At 39.2% G+C, this 19,569-nt stretch overlaps 1 protein-coding gene across 5 annotated transcripts in view; it reads right to left on the bottom strand.

The window, feature by feature from the left end:
- The window catches only part of FGF13 (fibroblast growth factor 13), a 500,418-nt gene that overhangs the window by 48,223 nt on the left and 432,626 nt on the right, over positions 1-19,569 (bottom strand). For all 5 annotated transcript variants that reach the window (XM_072818038.1, XM_072818035.1, XM_072818033.1 and 2 more), the window contains one exon: positions 15,068-15,171. In XM_072818038.1, the coding sequence (XP_072674139.1) occupies positions 15,068-15,171 (104 nt within the window). The remainder of the gene's footprint in view (positions 1-15,067; positions 15,172-19,569) is intronic.

Here is a 19,569-nt window from a genome sequence, read left to right as displayed (position 1 = left end):
CTACAGACAAAACACACAATAAAGCCAAACAGCACAAAAAATCCTCCTATCTGAAATCACAACATCACATCTGAAGGGAAAAATGAACTACTAGATATTCTTACAAAAGAAAATTTCAATTAAAAGCAGGAATTAAAACTCAGTTGGCTAGGAAGCTTCTTTTAGCACCCACAAGGAAATACAACAAAACTGTCTAGAGGAAGAATTTGCTCTTGAATTATGTGGGACCACCACTCATGATACATAATTGCCTTGGGAATGACTGCCAACATCACAGCTAGGAAAACTCTGGAAACTCTATGAATCTGCTACAAGATTATAACACAGGCAGAGATTGTGGGATTCTGTGGAAGACTCAAAATTCATGAAACAGCTAAAGAAAACTTCACGTATCTTGCAAGAAAACCACTTCATGTTTCCTGGCCAGCACTGCCTAATATATAAAGATGACATACACACCTACAACTTCTAGAAGGACAAAGAACCATATTAGTGTAACTCAAGCCATAATGATAAAAAAATTAAATAGAATGATGAATTTCAGACTACTGTTTATTTGTTACACAACATACCTATTTTGACTTTTTATTTAATTCAGCAGCACAAAATAGTAATCCAAATTCAATAATTTTTCTCAACCACTTCTCAAGACACAGACTGTGATGTAAGGTGATGTAGGCAGCAGGGCTCCAAACGAATATATCACCATACTTAATATTATTATTTTAATATTATGACTACACTGGGCCTCTATAAAATTCTTGGGAGTCCTAGAGATGGGACAAACTTAGAATGGAAATTCTTTTTATAGCCAAATTTCTCTGGCATGACACAAACTAAATAAACTCTCTCAAATGGGATCTTCCTATATAAAGAGAGTGTATTTATATCAAGGGACCCCCAGGAACTTTTGACTCATCATGGATTCTGGTATAGCAGCCTTGCATGTAGCTTCATGAAAGATTAATTTCCTCAGTACACTGAATAAAACACTGATTTGTGATGAAATGGTAATAGGCTGAGTGGCAATAGTAAGAGCAAATAAAGGTTTAATAAAATGGAGTAGAAAAGACAAAATTTTTTCATGACTGTAATACTTAAATTCCCCATGAAAAAAGAGTATTTTTTTAATATCTTGCTGCTTTTAACAACAAAGTTTATTTTACTTTTTAAAAGATTTTATTTATTCATGAGACACACACACAGAGAGGCAAAGACATAGGCAGAGGGAGAAGCAGGCTCCCTTCATGGAGCCCGATGCGGAATTAGATCCTGGACCCCGGGATCACAACCCGAGCCAAAGTCAGATGCTCAACCATTGAGCCACCCAGGCGGCCCAAGAACAAAGTTTAATCTTAACCTCTAAGAGAAAATATATTACTTATGTCAAAGTATCACTAGTTGGCTTCAATTTTTCCCTCATGCTCCAACAAATGTTTGAAAATGTAGAGTAGCCAGTCGGTTGGGTGAATCCATATGCTAATTTATAACCTATGGAATAGTCATTGATTCATTAAGAAATTAAACGTTGTTAACATTTAGAAAAAGAAGTGTTATTGTGCTTATAAAAGTGAAATGGGAACATGATGAACAATTTGCAAAGTAATTAACTAATGTGCCAGAAATGAGCAACTTGCTGAAGACATTCGCCAGGTTTTTTTCACATTTTCATTTCCCCTGACTGAAACGCACCATATGAGGTTTCAGGTCCCTCAGGTTGAGAAGTGCAGAGCCATATAAAAAGGAGGATTTAACTACTAATAAATGCTCTTGATTCAGTGTATCAGTGGGTTGGTATCTCATACTCTTATGACATGCTTCACACAGAGAAACCTCAATATGCTTTTACCTCTATACAAATGACATTTGGTATCTTGGTAGAATTTCTTGGATTACTGAATTTTGGACTTGATGAAGTCTATGCAATGTCAGCTAAAAAAACTATACCATTGGGCAGCCCAGGTGGCTCAGCGGTTTAGCGCACCCTTCAGCCCAGGGCCTGATCCTGGAGACCTGGGATTGAGTCCCACGTCAGGCTCCCTGCATGGAGCCTGCTTCTCCCTCTGTTGCTCTCTCTCTCTCTCTATCTGTCTCTCATGAATAAATAAATAAAATCTTAAAAAATATATATCATTAAAGGAGTGATTCCAACAAATTGTGTAAATGACACCTATTCTTTAGGATTACTTAGTTATACATAGAAAAAGGCTAGATTCTATGTCTGTAAAGCCTCTCAAAGGCTGACTTAGGTCACCATTCAGGGATGTGTAACAATAATGTGTAATAATAATAAAATATTTAAAAACCCACTCAATTAAGCATTGGTGGTTAAAGCAAAGATCCAAATCAACTAACCATCCATCTTATTTCAGCCTGCTTTTTTTTTATATTATCTGTAGCCAGTACAAGAACCTACCATAGCACCAATCGAATATCATTATGGTTCCCATTTTTAAACTATGGTAGTTCACAATTATTCTGACAAAAATGGCAAGTCCCCTCCCAAATGGGAGAATGACCACATAAAAAGACTATTTATCATACGTATGCTTCTATATTTACCACCACAGAACACCCTTTGTCAAATATTCTGGAAAAATGTGAAATAAAATAGGAAAACCTGACCTTTAAGGAGGTAATCAAATAATTTAAAACCTGTTGGCTGACGGGCACCGAGGGGGGCACTTGCTGGGATGTGCACTGGGTATTATACTACATGTTGGCAAATCGAACTCCAATAAAAAATATACAAAAAAAAAACCCTGTTGGCCCAGCTACTTGTTTGAATAGTAGCACAAATGAGGGGTAAAAGGCAACGAGGTGAACTTACGTGAAAATGTGTGCCATCCTGTTACCTCCTCTCCTGATTCACCGAGTAGCTGCAATCTCCTGGCAGATCTTTACCACTAAGGCTGGGGCAGGGATCAGGGAGGGCCAGGGCCACTTGCTCCCACACTTCTGAACCTGAGGGTGTAACCTAGCACTTGGGAGCAAGGCAGAACTTCAGAGTACTGATAACACTGGGGAAGGAATCACATTCTATTTTCATTTCAGCTCCCTAACACTGCCGAGACCAAAGGTCCTCACTGCCAAACCAACAGTCTGAATTGAATCTAATCCAGAATTGGTTTTCTTTCTTTCTTTCTTTCTTTCTTTCTTTCTTTCTTTCTTTCTTTCTTTCTTTCTTTCTTTCTTTCTTTCTTTTTATTCATGAGAACAGAGAGAGAGGCAGAGACACAGGCAGAGGGAGAAGCAGGCTCCCTGCAGGGAGCCCGACGCAGGACTTGATCCCTGGACCTGGGATCACACCCTGAGCCAAAGGCAGGCGCTCAACCACTGAGCCACCCAGGCGTCCCTAATCCAGAACGCTTTCAAACACATGTGGAATTCTTACATTCCTTTACTATTATTATTCTTCACCTGTTCGCTTGCTTCTTTTGCGTGTTTTGATGGTACACAACTACAAAAACAACACTACCATCCGGCAACTTGTAGAACAACTGTCTCTGTGTGTCCACATCCAGGTGCGAGCACCAAGAGGCAGAGCCTGCACCTCTCTGAAAGCAAGAACTGGCAGTGGCTCATGCCAATTGATGAACATCACCAGAATGTATTACAGATACTGGAAAACAAATAAAACAGAAAAAACCTCCCTTGATGTCAAAACTCTGCTAGTCTCACTAAGGCTTCAGGGCTTCAAGACAGATGCTATTAGTGAGGGGTGGTGAATAAAACGATCAGTTATGATGAGAAAAGAGCATCACCTCAAAATCTGGAGGGAAGGCAGACCAAGAGATTCCACATCTCGTAAAATAAAATACTGTTCTGCGTGCCCTCCATGTGAACAGAAATCACAGCAAGGTCCAGAGCAAAGAAATGTACTGAGCAAAACCACTTATCACGGTTCTGTTGAGCTCCACTCTCAAGGTTAATTATCGGTTTAAATCAAGTCTCACACCTAGATCAGAGCCACTAGCAGTTAAAGTGTTTCCTGAGCCTATTATGTGTGCCATCGTGTGCCATATTATGTGCAATTTAAGATTCAAATACCCTTGTGGCAGACAAATGCTTTGATTTATTGACAGTCCTACTGGGAGTGGAACTTTTTGTTTGAGCAAATAATCCTCTTTGGGAATAGAAGAGTATGAGAAACACAATGAGTTGGCTAAGTGGCTTCCCTTGTTGGAAAGGATATTAGGGATATAAATGTAATAAACGACTTTAATAAATGTGCTTTTTTATCTACCTAATGTCTCTGTTAACCTGCCAAGTAACCACCCATCTAATCAGAGAGAAGGAACATGAGTAACAAGGATTTCAGAACAAAAGGAGATCGTAGAGTCAAAAATCTGACTCTGTTTCTTCAGCAATCATGAAAGTCACTGGTAGGAAATGATCATTCCGTTCTGGAGAAATAAGTACTTTGTATTCCTCAAAATAGCAGGTGTTAATATATCTTGCATGTTATAGCCCCAAGAAGTTGTATCTGGGTCTACGGGTCAGCATCGTTTCTCTTTGCTATGGCTACTACTACAGGATGAAATTGTAGAAAACTGGAGGGAAAGATTTCCCAGTGGCATTGTCCAAATATGACAGGTGGAATCTGACATATCTCAAAGCTCTGGTTTGTTGAATCCACTGTAACTCACTTATGTTATGCAAGTGGAGTCACACGTTTACAAGACTTTAAAAAAAAAAAACTATGTATTTATTCATGAGAGAGGTAGAGACACAGGCAGAGGGAGAAGCAGCCTCCCTGCAAGGAGCCTGATGTGGGACTCAATCCCAGAACCCCAGGATCATGACCTGAGCCAAAGGCAGAAGCTCAACCCCTGAGCCACCCAGGTGCTCAACACATTCACAAGACTTTTAAAGCCCTTCGACTTCCATCATTTCTTGATATAATTGAAAACCATCTTTCCATTCTATTCAATTTAACCATCCCATGATATATAAACATGGTCTTAATGTGATCTCCTAAGATTTCGGTGCCAAATACCCAATATATACTGCTTAATACAACTGGTAAATTTCCATAAAGCAGCACCCTCAACCCACCCCCATCCCCAAGGACATTCAAATTGTTTCCCTATATGGCATTTTCTTTCTTTTTTTTTTTCTTCTATTTTTTTTTAATTTATTTTTTATTGGTGTTCAATTTACTAACATACAGAATAACACCCAGAGCCCGTCACCCATTCACTCCCACCCCCCGCCCTCCTTATATGGCATTTTCTTACAGTGAGTTCAGGAGTAAAAATAGCATTGCCAGGCTGCAGAAGTTGGGGAGGAACAGTTCATGCCAATCCTTCCCCTGGTAGATCAACTATTAAGAATCAGTGCTCTGGGGATGCCTGGGTGGTTCAGTGGTTGGGTATCTGCCTTTGGCTCAGGGAGTGATTCCGGGGTCCTGAGATTGAGTCCTGCATCAGGCTCCCTGGGGATAGCCTGCTTCTCCTTCTGCCTATGTCTCTGCCTTTCTCTCTGTGTCTCTCATGAATAAATAAATAAATAGAATCTTAAAAAAAAAAGAATCAGGGCTCTGAACATAGGACAGCCATTGTATGGAGCAATGTGATCACTGTGGCCAGATTATAGCCTGGTACCTTGGGGATGTTCCCCGGATATCTGGTCACTGATTGGCCGCCCGAGCTCCTAGACCATTTCATGCCTCTGGTTCTCTGGGAGTTGAGACATGTGACTGGGCTTTTGAGACCAGAGGCATGGGAGGAGTTTTCAGGAGATCTCTGCCTGTAGGCTCAACTTCAGTCTTCTTCAGTGCAAACAGCCTGCAGAGAGGCTCTTTCATTAGCACTTGTATTACAGAGAATCATCAGGACGTAGACAGGAATCAGGGAATATTTTACACAACATTTTTAAGAATTCTTTAACCAAACAACCAAAATACTTTTTGTTGCTACTGTAACCTTGCTGATTTCCTGGCCAGATTAGAGCAATGGATTTGTTACGCACAGGCTTTTCTGTTATAGTGTTTGCTATATATAATGGAGTTTTACCAGTTGGAATCTCTTTTCCGAAAGCTATCACTGTCGCTTTCTGGTGTCTCATCGTCAATTATGAAAGTATTATGGGATGATTCATACCCTCCCTCTGTTAAGCCTTTTTCATCCTCTGTATTACTGCTAAGTTGTTCATGCCTTGGGGTTGTTATTTACATTTGACTTTTCCAAATACCTGTAATAATTTTTTTCTTGGGTAAAACTCCACGTCACCTCTAATTTTGGCTACACCCATTATATGCTGAGCCAGAGTTCCTATCCACATCTGGGGCCTTTATGGAAGGGTGTGGTCTAAATTATGGCTGCTGGCTGTATGCAAAATATATCCAAGAAATCAATTGAGGCTTTCCCAGCAGTTCCACTTCCAGACTGTCAAAAGCAGTTAGCATCAGAGTATCTGATGAATAACTTAATCAGAATTTTAGCATGGACGTGTTATCTATTCACACATTCTGCTGGGTAAAACATATTAAATGTATTAGTCAGGGGCTTGCCAGTCATTAACCTTGGTTACAGCTATTATAATGATCAGAGAAATGCTTTCATTTAAAGTTTCCCTGTTCAGAAGTCACAATTCCCTTTGAGTGGGGTAACCACTAAAACCAGTGCTGCTGCCTTCAATTTTTTTGGGTCTCACTAATTCACTATTTATTTTTAAGTAGGTTCTACACCCAGCACGGAGCCCAAAATGGGGCTTGAACTCATTACCCTGAGGTCAAGACCTGAGCTGAGATCAAGAGTCAGACACTTAATCGCTTAATCAACTGAGCCCTCCAGGGGCCCCTTAGTAATTCACTTTCTTAGGTAACCTGGAACTATTAACACTTGAGAGGATCCATGAAGGGTTATAATGGGGCCCTGTCACTTATTTCACATATTCAAAAGGCCTGACACAAATAGCATGATTTGCCTTTATTTTTTATTATACACATCTTTATTAATAAGTTTAAAACTTACTAAAAAGGTAGTTTTTGGCATATGTTGCTCTTTGACTAAGGGGGTGGAGAGAAATCAATTACTACTTAATGAGTAGAGGATTGGTAGGTAAACTATTTGAAAACACAACTTTCCTGAAAAGGATGGTCAAAAAAAAAAAAAAAGCCTTGATGACCTCTGTTTTTTTCCATCACACTATGGATTAAAGTTCTACAAGTAAGAAGGGAAGGACTAAAAGCACTGCCTGCATCAAGACATGAGACTCACTGGATAACTGCACGAAATGTCCCTACAAGGTCTCATGTGCTCTGTTCTATACAGCTAGTAAGCATCACTGAGAATGTTGCTAGAGCAATCTCCAAAGGTATTGCATGTTCAGTGTAGGGTATATATTTAAAACAGATTTATTTTGGGAATTCCAAAATAACTACTCCCATAATAGCAACAGAGCAATGAATGCAAGACTGGCTTCTTCCATTTGTCTTTGTGTATGTGTGTTGTGTGTGTGCATAAGAACAAGCACGCGTGTGAGCACTCATGGGTTACCCCCCTACATCTGGCTATACTTGCTAAAATTCCTCTTCCTCATTCTTGCCAGTTATTTTATTCTTTAGCTCCGTGAGACTGGCTTTTTTCCTACAAATATGAATGCAGCTTCTGAGTTAAAGCCATGAGACACTCTTTTAAATATGTGCCCCATGACCTCTCATTTGGATGATTTTTTCAACTTGGCCTCAAAAACAGAATATGGAGCCAATCTCGCTCTATTTAGCTACAACTACTATTGTCTCTTTGATTCCTGAGAAAGTACCATCCTCAGTCATTCTTCTATCTGAGAAACTATACTTTCACTCTAAATAATTTACCAGTTTGGGCTCTGTTTTTACAGAGACTATAAAGCGAAGGCACTTGACTGTGAAGGTACAAACAACCAGATTTATCTAATTTCATATTCAAATACTGCCAAGCTTGATTTTCTTTCACATTTGAATGAAACTTCCACGAAATGGAAAGAGAACTAAACATTTGAAATAATCTGTGACTTGGGAAATGTATTTTGAGTTTGAAAATTATGCTGATTCACTGGTATTCTGAAGAATATTGAAGATGAATACAACCATATACAGCATATTTTTCAATACAATAATTATAATGATATCTACCTCAATAGTATCAACCCAATATCTGAAAGCCTCTTTAAAACATAAAATTTAGCTCTTGAGCTAGCAGAGCTATTCATTAACAAATAAAATGGGCTTGTTTTCTGTTTTTCTTTCTGTAAAATAATTTGATCCAACAAGCCTGCTGGATATAGGCACCAAAATTGGGGACCTAAGTTTTCAGTCAACCTTTTTCTAATTTTATATTAAATAAATCAAATCCAATACTTTGTGGATTTCTAACTGAACTATACAAAGAAGCTAAACTTTTAATGACATGTTAGAATTTGTGTCTCCTAGTTCTGTAGGGGAGTTCTACATGACGGCTACTGGCTGCATGCAAAATCCATCGAAGAAATCAATTTTGATTAGATAATGATCATGTTCTTCTGTCCTGGATATTAATAGCGTTTGTGTTTATTTTAAATCTATTTCCTTATATAATTGGGTCATTCTTACTTCCCTAAACATTACAGTTGTCATGTTTAAACCAGTGCCCTTCATTTAATTCTAATTAAATTTATAAGCCTCTATGACAATAACCCTAGAAGTTAAATTTTATGGATTTACTGATATTTGGATTTAACAGGACTCAAACATTTTATATGTTACAAATGTTTGCTAGGAGGACATTCATCACACTGAATTGATCAAGGAATTCATCTAAACTTTAACATCCTTTCTTAATTAGAATATGGGCTACAGCTGGGAAGTCATATCACTTAAAATTAGACCTTAAATTGTCACATACTGAAATACGAGAAACAAAACAAGTCTGCACAAGAGTAAGCTCGCAGTTGACAGCTAAGTGTGCTGAGCATCTGAGAATGAATGGGGCAGAGACACAGTGAGAGGGAGAAGCAGGCTCCATGCAGGGAGCCTGACCTGGGACTCCATCCCAGGACTCCAGGATCATGCCCTGGGCTGAAGGCAGGTGCTAAACCGCTGAGCCACCCAGGGATCCCCTCAGAACTGATTTTAATTCCCCCAAATGATATAAACTAACCTTTTGCTGATATTTAAGCCCAGTGACCAGAATGCTAAACCCTGGAAACCCTTTGCTTCTGGATCCTATTTTTTATGATGCTTCTTCACTTTGTAAAAAACATGTTCATTTTTCTCTACCTTGGTTTAGCTATTGGTAAACTTATATGACATAGCTAAGAATCAATGGTCATTTCTCAAGTTTTTGATTACTTATCATATTTTTCTAAAGAGGTTTGGGATTCTTGAAAATATAATGTTAAAAATTGGGTTTTTAAGGAGTAGGATACCTACTCAAAGCATCTGCCAATGGGTTGTTTACTAGTTGCAAAGGAAAAAAAAAAGCAAGAACTATATGGTGGAAAATCAGACAATATCTTGATTGGATCATCAAGATGAACATCTGTGATGGGAGAAGAAACTTGGTAAATTTAAGGTATTTGGAAATACTCCAGCAGAGAAGGAAAAATCTGTCCCTGTAGTTCAGATTCCAAGTCTGACTGGGCCCCTGGGATCAGGGACACAGCCCGCTTCATTCCCATGGCATCAAGCTGACTCTCAGAGAGACCTGCTTCCTGATCTTGCATCTGATTTGCTGTGGTAGTCCCAGGACCATAAACCTGGCAGTAAAATCACTCCAGTAAGTCCTCTCTAGGAATGTGTGAATGGAAACGGTTTACTTGTCAAAGGGTTTCTACTTGACCCCACATTATTGCCCCCAACTCCAACGAACAACTCAAGCAACATTGTGCACTCTGGACATGGAAAAGCGGTGTTGATGAGAGGTGAAGTAATGAGGCAGGTTAAAAGGCTGCTGCTGAGTTCTGTAACATTCCAAAATCAAAATAAAATGCTTTTGGTATAGCTTTGAGTTTGTGTTCTGTTTCTAGCATCTGGTATTACTCCTCCTAAAAACAGATACTAGGACATTGATAATATTTTCACATTTAAGACTCTTGATTTTCTGCAGTTACTACTTATTTATTTCAACTGGTTCTGAAATATGGATTATGAACAGCTTTATGCTATTAAATATTTATACTATAAAGTTTTGAGGAACTCTCAAAAGCTTGTGTACAGCTCATTATTGGTAAAGAAAAGCCAAAGGTATGAAAAATGTTCTCTATGCTCAATGAATATTAATTTCCTTACAGTTCCAGAAAGCCTGAGTTCTATCATCGACAAAAGTAAGTATGTTATGAAATAATGGCTAATTATGATTCTCTGTGCCACAGATGGTTTCTCACTGCCACTTGAGCCTACATCAAGTCTGTCCCCCGTGGCAACAAGAAAAAAAAAAGGAGGGGGGAGGGTGCAGTGCAGGAATCCTAGGATTAATCATGGAAAATAAATTACTATCTCTGTGGCAACAACAACACAGAGGTATTGTTTATGTAATGGGCAAAAAGGAGGGGAAGAAACAGTAAAAAAAAAACATAAAATGGAACTTCAGAGAAATTGAAGTCGTACAAACGGAAATGCAAAAGCATAGAAAGAAATACAAGGGAAGAAAGTGAGAGGGCTCTTCCAAGGATCAGCATTTTCCTTCATCTCAAGAATGAGTCCTTCAGAAATGTAAAGTCAAAAAAAAAAAAAAAAAGGGATCCCTGGGTGGCGCAGCGGTTTGGCGCCTGCCTTTGGCCCAGGGCGCGATCCTGGAGACCCGGGATCGAATCCCACGTCGGGCTCCCGGTGCATGGAGCCTGCTCCTCCCTCTGCCCGTGTCTCTGCCTCTCTCTCTCTCTCTCTCTCTCTCTCTGTGTGTGACTATCATAAATTTAAAAAAAAAAAAAGAAATGTAAAGTCGATTTGTTTCAAAGAGCAGAAAAACAAGATTAGCGTTGGAAATTTCAGCTAAAGGCCAAAAATGCGTCTGAGTTAATGGTTTCTGACTTCATGGTGGGGGCAGGAGCAGTTCTTGGTGCCATTCGGCAATTAGTTGTCTTGGCCCTAGAGCAGTGCTGTTCCACCCAGGATACCTGGTAGCATCAGCTGGGGAGTTTTAGAAAATATGTCCTGCACCGACATCACCTTTAACTATTCTGATGTAATTAGTTTGAGTGTAGAATGGAATTTTTTTAAAGGTCCCCCGGTGATTCTAGTAGGTAGCTAAGCTGAGAACCACGGTCTGACTAGGATTCAGCAAAGTTTTTTTGGTAAAGGGGAAGATAGTAAATAATTTAGCCTCTGTGGGTCCTACAGGCTCTGCTACAACTCTGCTGTGATAGCACAAAAGCAGTCAGAGACAAGGAGTCAGTGAGCGGATGTGACTGTGTTCCAATAAAACTTTATTTACGAAAAACAGGTCCTGGGCTGGACTGGGTTCAGGAGCCCTCAGTCTCGGAAGCCCTGGTCAGTAGACTGCATGTCCCTTTCCCAAAACGGGTGTTCCCAATCTTCACTCCCCACCCCCCGGGGGGGGCTGATTTTCATTCTACTTCATTGAGGGAGAATGCAGGTCATTCGGCTACAAATTCCTCAACTTTCTCATCCATCAGCTGCAGGCTTAGGACACTGATGCTTGTGTCTGTCCTCATCTCTGGCTGCTACTGTCAGGGTGGCCTCCTTCTTACCAAAGTGAACTTAATCCTTTCACTTAAAACACTCAATTCCATCAGTCTCCTCCACTCCTTTGGGACCCCACTCCATACATGATTCCATTTCCCATGTCTTTACTTCCTGCCTCTATATTGGCTCTTTCCCTTCGCATGACCGGTATATTCAAGTGTCTTAACCAAAGAACCTTCCATCCTGTGTCCTCCTCTAAATACTCATGTCTTCCTGTTGGAGATGCTATACCTACTGCCTCTACTTCTCCCTTCCCATTCACTCCTCAAGTTATCCAGTACAGTCCATGGTTTCTGTCCCCGTGACTCCACTGGAAATGTTCTTGTCAAGATCACTGAAGACTTTCCTATGACCTCTTCCTAGTTTCTGTTTTCCTTATTTTCTCGGAAGCATCTGACACTGCTGACTCTTCTGAAAACTCTCCTCTCTTAGCTTTTGTAACACCATGATATCTGCCACAATTAGGTCTTTTTCTGCTGCTGGCCACCTACATGATGGTATTCCCTAATATTACTTGACAAACTCTCTTTTTCTTCTTGTGCTACATATTCTCCCAACTATTCTCATGGCATCAACCACCACCTACATGCAATAACTCCCACATTTTATCTCTAGCTCACATCTTTCTCAAACTCCACGTTCATATTTTCAAGTATCGATAGCAAGCTATGCTTGGGTATCTTCTTTCCCAGGTCTGCTTTTTCCTTTATTCTCTATGTTGGCTAATAGCTTCACCATCAAACTGCCAAAGGTAGGATTCTCCTTCTCCCCCACACCTCACGGTCCCTCATGACCCGTCATTGTGCAAATTTTAAGAAGTGTCTCTACCGGAAACTACTTTACTCCCATCTGGGCAGTGAATGGCAAGCGTACATGTTCGACCATACATGATGGTCCTGCTTTCCCTCCAAATCCAGTCAGCCACCAAATCCTGGTGATTCCACCTCTAAAACAGCTCATGAATACATGTCCTTTTAGCCAGTGCCACTGCAAATGCTCTAAGGCACACCTTAGTCATGCCTCACTGAGATCATTTTCTAATAGATTTTTTTTTTTTACTTGCCCACATCACCCTATTTTTGCTTCATCCTTAGGTCGTTGTCCAAAACCATTTTCTCTTTGCTAAGTGGCACTTCACAAAACTGCATACAATTGTCAGCAGTAGAAGCGCCACGGTTTCATATAAGTGAAGAATGATCCTCTCTCTTTTGATGAGGGTTATTTCCTTTAGCTTTTTGGTCGCAACACCACAAGATGCCAAAGTCACTAAGATAGACTCTATCCTAACAGACTCTGGGCACCATACTTTAAATGATAACGAAATGGGTGATCAACACAGGGAAGGGATTCCAAGCCATGATCCAAGAGAAGTAATAAGGAGAACTGGAAAATATATCCTGGAGGAGATTCAGATTCTTTCCTGGAGCAGACTAACTGGATGTTTTCCCTATATGAACTCCAGGGTTATCAATCAGACAGCTTTCCTCCCTCAATGAAAACAAAGGTTCTTTCCTTTGCTTACTCAAGGTTCCTTTTCCTTAAAGGGAAATACATACAAAGTGTCCCACATTTCGCTATCAGTTTGCCCAAGCGTGGAAAGGAAGCCCATCAATCTATAATGCTGATTCCTCCTGGGAAGTCTTCCTTAGAAATGAGCTCATGTTGGCATTTACCTGTTTGCTAAAATAATGGTCAGTCTGAATGGTAGGCTATAAATTTTTTATCTCAGTTCCCTAAATGTAATACTGAGTGCTCTAATTTTCTTCAGTGGGGGCACCTGACATATTACCTAACTTACATAACTTTTTCCTCACTCTAACTTGTTATTTCCAAAATTACAGTTATTGTTGCAAGATTTAAAAAAAATCAACCTTCTGGATCTTTGACCAGTAATGCTAATAATTAGTTTCTATGCCATCTGGTATTTACCTTCTCAAAAGTATGCTTTGTATATTCCATTTCCTTCCCATGCCTGCACTGTAGTTTCAGAAAACAAGCATTTACTTTTTATTAAGAACCTACCTTTGTATCTGGTCCTGTTGAGGTAGGCTGTGGATCTAAGTGATGTTAGTTAAAATCCTGCATTATTAAATTCTCTTACCTTAACACACAAACCTGAAAAACAAATCTCCTTTCCTATCCTTTATAATAAGAGCAATGTATTGATAAATGGCAGAGCCCATGAATATAGCAATAAATCCAAATTTTTCATTTGTTGAACATGATAAAGCCCCTGCATTTATTCGACAAGACCTTTGAAATGGCCTGATAGGAAGCTGATAGTGACCAGGGTGAGAGGATCATGCTGGTGATTACTCTTTTCTGGTAAATATGAAACAGACTACCCAGTTTGGCAAATGAGTCGGCCCTCTGTGGTCTTACTCTTCTCCCAACTCTCTCTCAGCCTGGACTCTGAAAACCAGGGCTATGTCATGGTTTCCACCACACCTGCCAACAGTCTTTCTACACACCTGGCTTTGCAATAACCTCAGGGAACAGACTCGAGAGCACAAGGATTTACAGGTTAAGCATTCTGGCAGTTGGAGGAACAGATTTCTCCAACCACTGGAACAGCCTCCATGACAAGCTTCCAGCGGGAAGCTTGACAAGCAATTCTCTCCATTTTACACATCCTAGCCTTTTCTTGAAAGATAAGAAATTCCAAACGAAGATTACAGACTATCCACAGATTAAGGTGTCTCCTGTGATAGGGAACTACATTTAGTGGGAAGAGTGAAATCTTCACCCTGATAACTGTACCGCTTCTGCCTGTATTTAAATGTTAAACATTTTTAAAAAGTGGAATTCGGCCTCAGGTTCCTAACTGAATTGTTGTCTACACTGTCCACAAATTTCTTGGGAAAAGCAGGAATTTGTACACATGGAGAGGCTGAAATGTGCCTGATGGAAAAAGGAGTAGAGATAGCCAGTGTGACTGAATTGAACTGAAGATAAGAAATAGAGACACTTCCAGAATTGTCTTTTATGTCTTACAGTTAATTTGAGGAAGAGGTCTCCTTGATTTCTTGAGGAGGAAACATGGATAAACACATGTTGAGCTGCGCTATAGAAATGGCTTTGCTTCCCACAGCTGCAAAGCAAGACAGCAAGGCAGAGCATTATATTATACGCTACATAAAATGATAACCCAAGTATCATCGTATGCAAAAAAGTTTAGTGGCTCTTTGATTTTATACCAAAAACGTTAGCTTCAAATGATTAACCAGCAATAGATATAATTTTCACTGGAAGTTAATTTGTCCTTTCAGATGGGATATTTCCATCAAGAACATTCTTCCTCATCACAGAAATCTGCAATGATAACACATATGCAGCATATTTTATTTCACATCTGATGAAAACCAGAGTAATCAAAGCACAAGCCAGTGAAAGGCTTACCGAGGTGTACAGGTATCCCTCGCTGTTCATTGCCAAATACAGCTTGGTCTGAACTCCTTGGATGGCCACCACTCGAAGACCCACAGGGATGAGGTTAAATAGGGCTAAAATCAAAAGAGAATGTGAAAATAATGTTATCATTCTGAGTTCCATAGCTTTTGTTTCCAGCAGGTCTGGCCCTCCAAAAGTAACGTGTGCTTGGTAAAAATATGTCTACATATTCACACATAGACAGATAGATAGGCCCTCTTCTACCCCTTAGTATGCTTGTGTGTCTGCTTGCAGTCACAAAACTGGCGCTCTGCTATGGCTGCATATTGTCAAACATCCTGGGGAAATGAAAGACAATCCCATGGTTTGTATAGTGTTGGAAGTAGGGAATCCCGATGCTTTTGGAGAGCTACAGTTTCAGGAATTGGTCGATATATTAAATAACTTTATCCTCAACGAACTATTTTAAACTGCTCTCCCCGCCTAGATGACTGCTAAAATTCACAGAAATGGTTATGATCTACCAGTTGGGGAGATATTCCTAGAATCTTAGAAAAGATACTAGTCTAACTCCCTCATCTAAATTATCTGTATTATTTCCAATGCAACAACCCAAAAATAAATCCAGGCCTTGAAAAAAAAAGTCATTTTGTAGTCTTATGTTCCTGGAGTAGTATTTCAGTATTTCTTAAAGAACCAACATTTTCCAAGATAGGGTTTGGGATGGCGGTGGGGGGCCGTGCCTAGCTTTTAGTGTCTAGTAACAAAGGTGATAGGAGTACAAATAATGAACTAAGAGGTTTGTTTATTTAGCAAAATAGTTGTAAGTAGGCAGCCAGCTGGTACCAAAGAGGCCTTCATTTCTCCATTTGAAGGTTTGATTGCGTGAAACTTACACCCAGCCTCTCCTCACAATCACACACCACTCACTGGAGAAAACCAGTGGGCGTCCTCCCCCTACCAGCTGTCTACTCCCTCCTACACTGTGAATAAAAATAAAACAGTACATTTTTAAAACGTAGTGCTTGCCACACACATCTTTTGAAGCTAGCCTGTGCACCTTTCAAGAGTCATAGACCAATGTTGATGATTTTTGCCTTGGTGTGTAAGTTTACTGAAGATGATATATTGGTCTGCTATCATTTCTGTGAACAGGAATGTAAGAGAGTCACCATATGGGTAAAAATAGCTTTTCTGAGATCTCTCACCTTGATACACACACACACACACACACACACACACACACACACACACTGCTGCAGTAGGTGGGGTAATGTGGATTAGAAATATTAATGAAGAACTAAATATTCCTTGGGGAGCCTACAATGTATATTTCCCTTAAAATCAGGGTGTTACCAGAGAGCAGCTAGGACATATTGTACAGTTCAAAATACAAGTGTTCCTACCACATGCCACTGATGGCACCTCATTCAATGCTCATCATATTAAAAGCTGTGCCCTTCTGTTATGTGAGGTAAAGGAAAGTAATTGCACAGATTGCAAGCCAGAATCTCATGCTATATTTGACAATGCAATGCATAGGAAAGGAGTCTGTATTTTTGCGTATGTCATGTATGTATCTCTTTCTGTTGATGATGCCTTGCTCACAGAGGTGCTCAACACACATTTGTGTATTGATAGCAATCTGTGCAGTGAAAGCATGATAATATCATATTTTTGGAATGTGATAGATCATAATCCCATTATATAAAAGTTCTCGTTTAAAAAAAATCTGGGATCTAGAAAACAAAAACTTCCATATGGGTTTTTGCGTAAAAGCCATACCACTGCATACCACCAGACAACTAGAATACCAGTCTGTGTCTGAATCCTAGTTCAGTCATAGTAATAGAGGACAGGGAATGATAAATGAAATTCAGAATGTTTCTAGAACCTCATTCTTCACAACATTCAGAACATCCTTAATTCTCTCAATGCAGCTTGTAACAAGCAAAAAAGAAAAAAAGACAAAAGTAAGAGAGAGAAAAAGATTTGATTTTCACCACATGCCTCAATCACTCTCTGGTGTGGGTTTTAATAAGCAATAAAATGCTTGAATTCCAAATATCAGATAGCATGAGGTGGAAGAAAAGCAAAAACTATCAGTAATCCACGTCTGAGATTCTCTGTTCCTGAATAATGGCACAAACTAGCTGGTAGAACATGAATTTTTCATTATGTACCATAAATTTCTGTGACAAAAATCAGCACCCTAAAACAAAAAAAAAAAATTGAAGAAAGCAGAAAAAGTAAACAGTGGCTGGTCATCCTAGTCCAATCTTTTCTTTTCTTTAGACATTCCAGATAGATCATAAACTGGGTTGGCTGAAAGTCTGAAGGGGCACCCTTTCCAGATAAGAATGCAAAGAAATGTTATCAGCGGTAAGCTTGGGCAGAATCAATATTTTCCTGTGTGTCTGTGCTTCTCTAAATCTGGAGTACTCCCTCAAGGACAGAAGATACTATTTCAATTAGGATGCAAATATTCTAAATATGAGAAGAAAATAATTGACTTCATTCATGTATCTAAAACACATCCATTCAACACCTAAAATCTCTTCCATTTCCATCAAAGTTTTGAAGAATCTTTTAATAAATAAAAAGGCTTTTGTTTCTTGTTTGTTCTGTGTGTCTACATAAAACCAATTAAACTCCTTCTACCCTGAAGGGATCATCTTCTCAGAGATGTGCACAAGTTGGCACTTACTGTTTACTGGATAGGATTACTGAGGTCATCCTTCTTCATTCGTTGGGCTAAGGTCAATTTCTCAAAGGGAGCAATTACTAGAAGTGTATCTTAATGTAGATTGGGAAGACTTGACAAAATGAACGGGTAGCATGGCTGGAGATTTGAAGGGAAAGTTGCCTATTCTTTGAAAATAGCCTTCATCCCACCCAAGGCAGATTAGAATAAAATTGCTGCCACGAAGTATCTATCATCTTATCCTTTTCAGGGGGAAAATACATAATTTACAACGGATGATTTGCTCACGATGAGATTTTATTGAACTGACATCAACCATTGTAATAATATATCAAAGGTCAGCTTAAACGCATAATAATATACAACATATGTTTTTTTAGGAAGAGATAATATCTGGACAAATGTGAACGAATTTGTTTTGTCATGATTTTGCTTACCATGTCAGAATTCAAGTATCATCAACTCAATTTGAACAAAATGAGAAAAAAAAAAGGATGAAAGGTCCTAAAAATAAATAAATATAAGAAAAATATAAACGTGGTATCCAGAATACATATTAAGGAAACACTATATAAATGAAAGAGTTACAGTTGAAGAAAAAAAACAACTTGTATTCTTGTTCTACTCATTTAAAAAAATGAATGAATGCCAAGAAAATTGCTTGGCTTTAGGGGGGAAAAAGGAATGAATTCACATGGCTAGACTTCCATTGTAATGATGATCATTTTAATCATTAAACATCCTTCATGATGATTTATGCCCTACAATATCCTCAACTGGGGAGATTAGCTGGTCCCCTCGGCCTCTGGCCACACTTGGCATCTGGGGTAGGGTCAAGCCGCACAGACTTGCTATGTCTTTCGAGATCCTCTTCATCTGAATGCTTCACGTTGTGGTAATACTTACCACTGGTTGACTTACCTCTTATTATTTCATTCTGCCTCAAAACAGACTCTGCTTATCAGGCTAAGCTCTTTCAAGGTCTTATAATATCATTAGTACACAGAAATGCCATTCGTATCAGTCACAGGTATAAGACAAAGGCAGAAGCTATGAGTATATAGGAACTGAAGAATGAAACCTACTACGTGATTTAAAGCTCCACTGTAGGAAACAGAATCTTGATATACATACATATATGTGTTTGCCTGTGTGCATGCATTCAAGTGTGCAAGTGTATACATGTCTTAAAATGACTACATACCGTGTGATCTTGATACATTTGGTATGCTGCTGTTTACAAAATACAAGTGCACTGTCTGATTTTAAAAAGTTTTTCCTTTTCAAGAAAACACATGTGAACACTGGACCCCCCAAATAATTTTTTCTCTGATTTTAATGGAGAGAAGACGTTAGAAACAGATGGAGGAAAACTTGATGGTGCTCATTAGCAGCTAATCATAAACTTGCTTTCAATAATGCCCACTAGATCCGTTTTGCCCAGGCACTTCGAATAAATAGACTGGCTCACACCCACTGCCCTTTCCTTCCCCGAACACTGATTTGTATATATGATTTATGGGAATGTTTTATTACTGATCATTATGTATTAATTGTCTATTATATGATTACAGTAAAATCCTCTAGTTACATCTGACTAATTTTTTCAAATAGAAGAGTATGCACAAAAGAACATCTAGGATACTCACTGTAGAACTTTCATATCACAACAGTACCACAGCATTTCGCAAAAGCAGTGAAGACCTCATCTGGTATGGATGTTTTTCATCCTAGGTACCACCAGGGCTTTCTTCAAGGGTAATTAAAGGTGACTTCCTCTTGACGTCCTAGCTTGGACATCAGCCCA

The sequence above is a fragment of the Canis lupus genome, chromosome X (assembly GCF_048164855.1).
Source record: "Canis lupus baileyi chromosome X, mCanLup2.hap1, whole genome shotgun sequence".
Lineage (NCBI taxonomy): Eukaryota > Metazoa > Chordata > Mammalia > Carnivora > Canidae > Canis > Canis lupus.
This window is presented reverse-complemented; position numbering and strand designations above follow the sequence as displayed.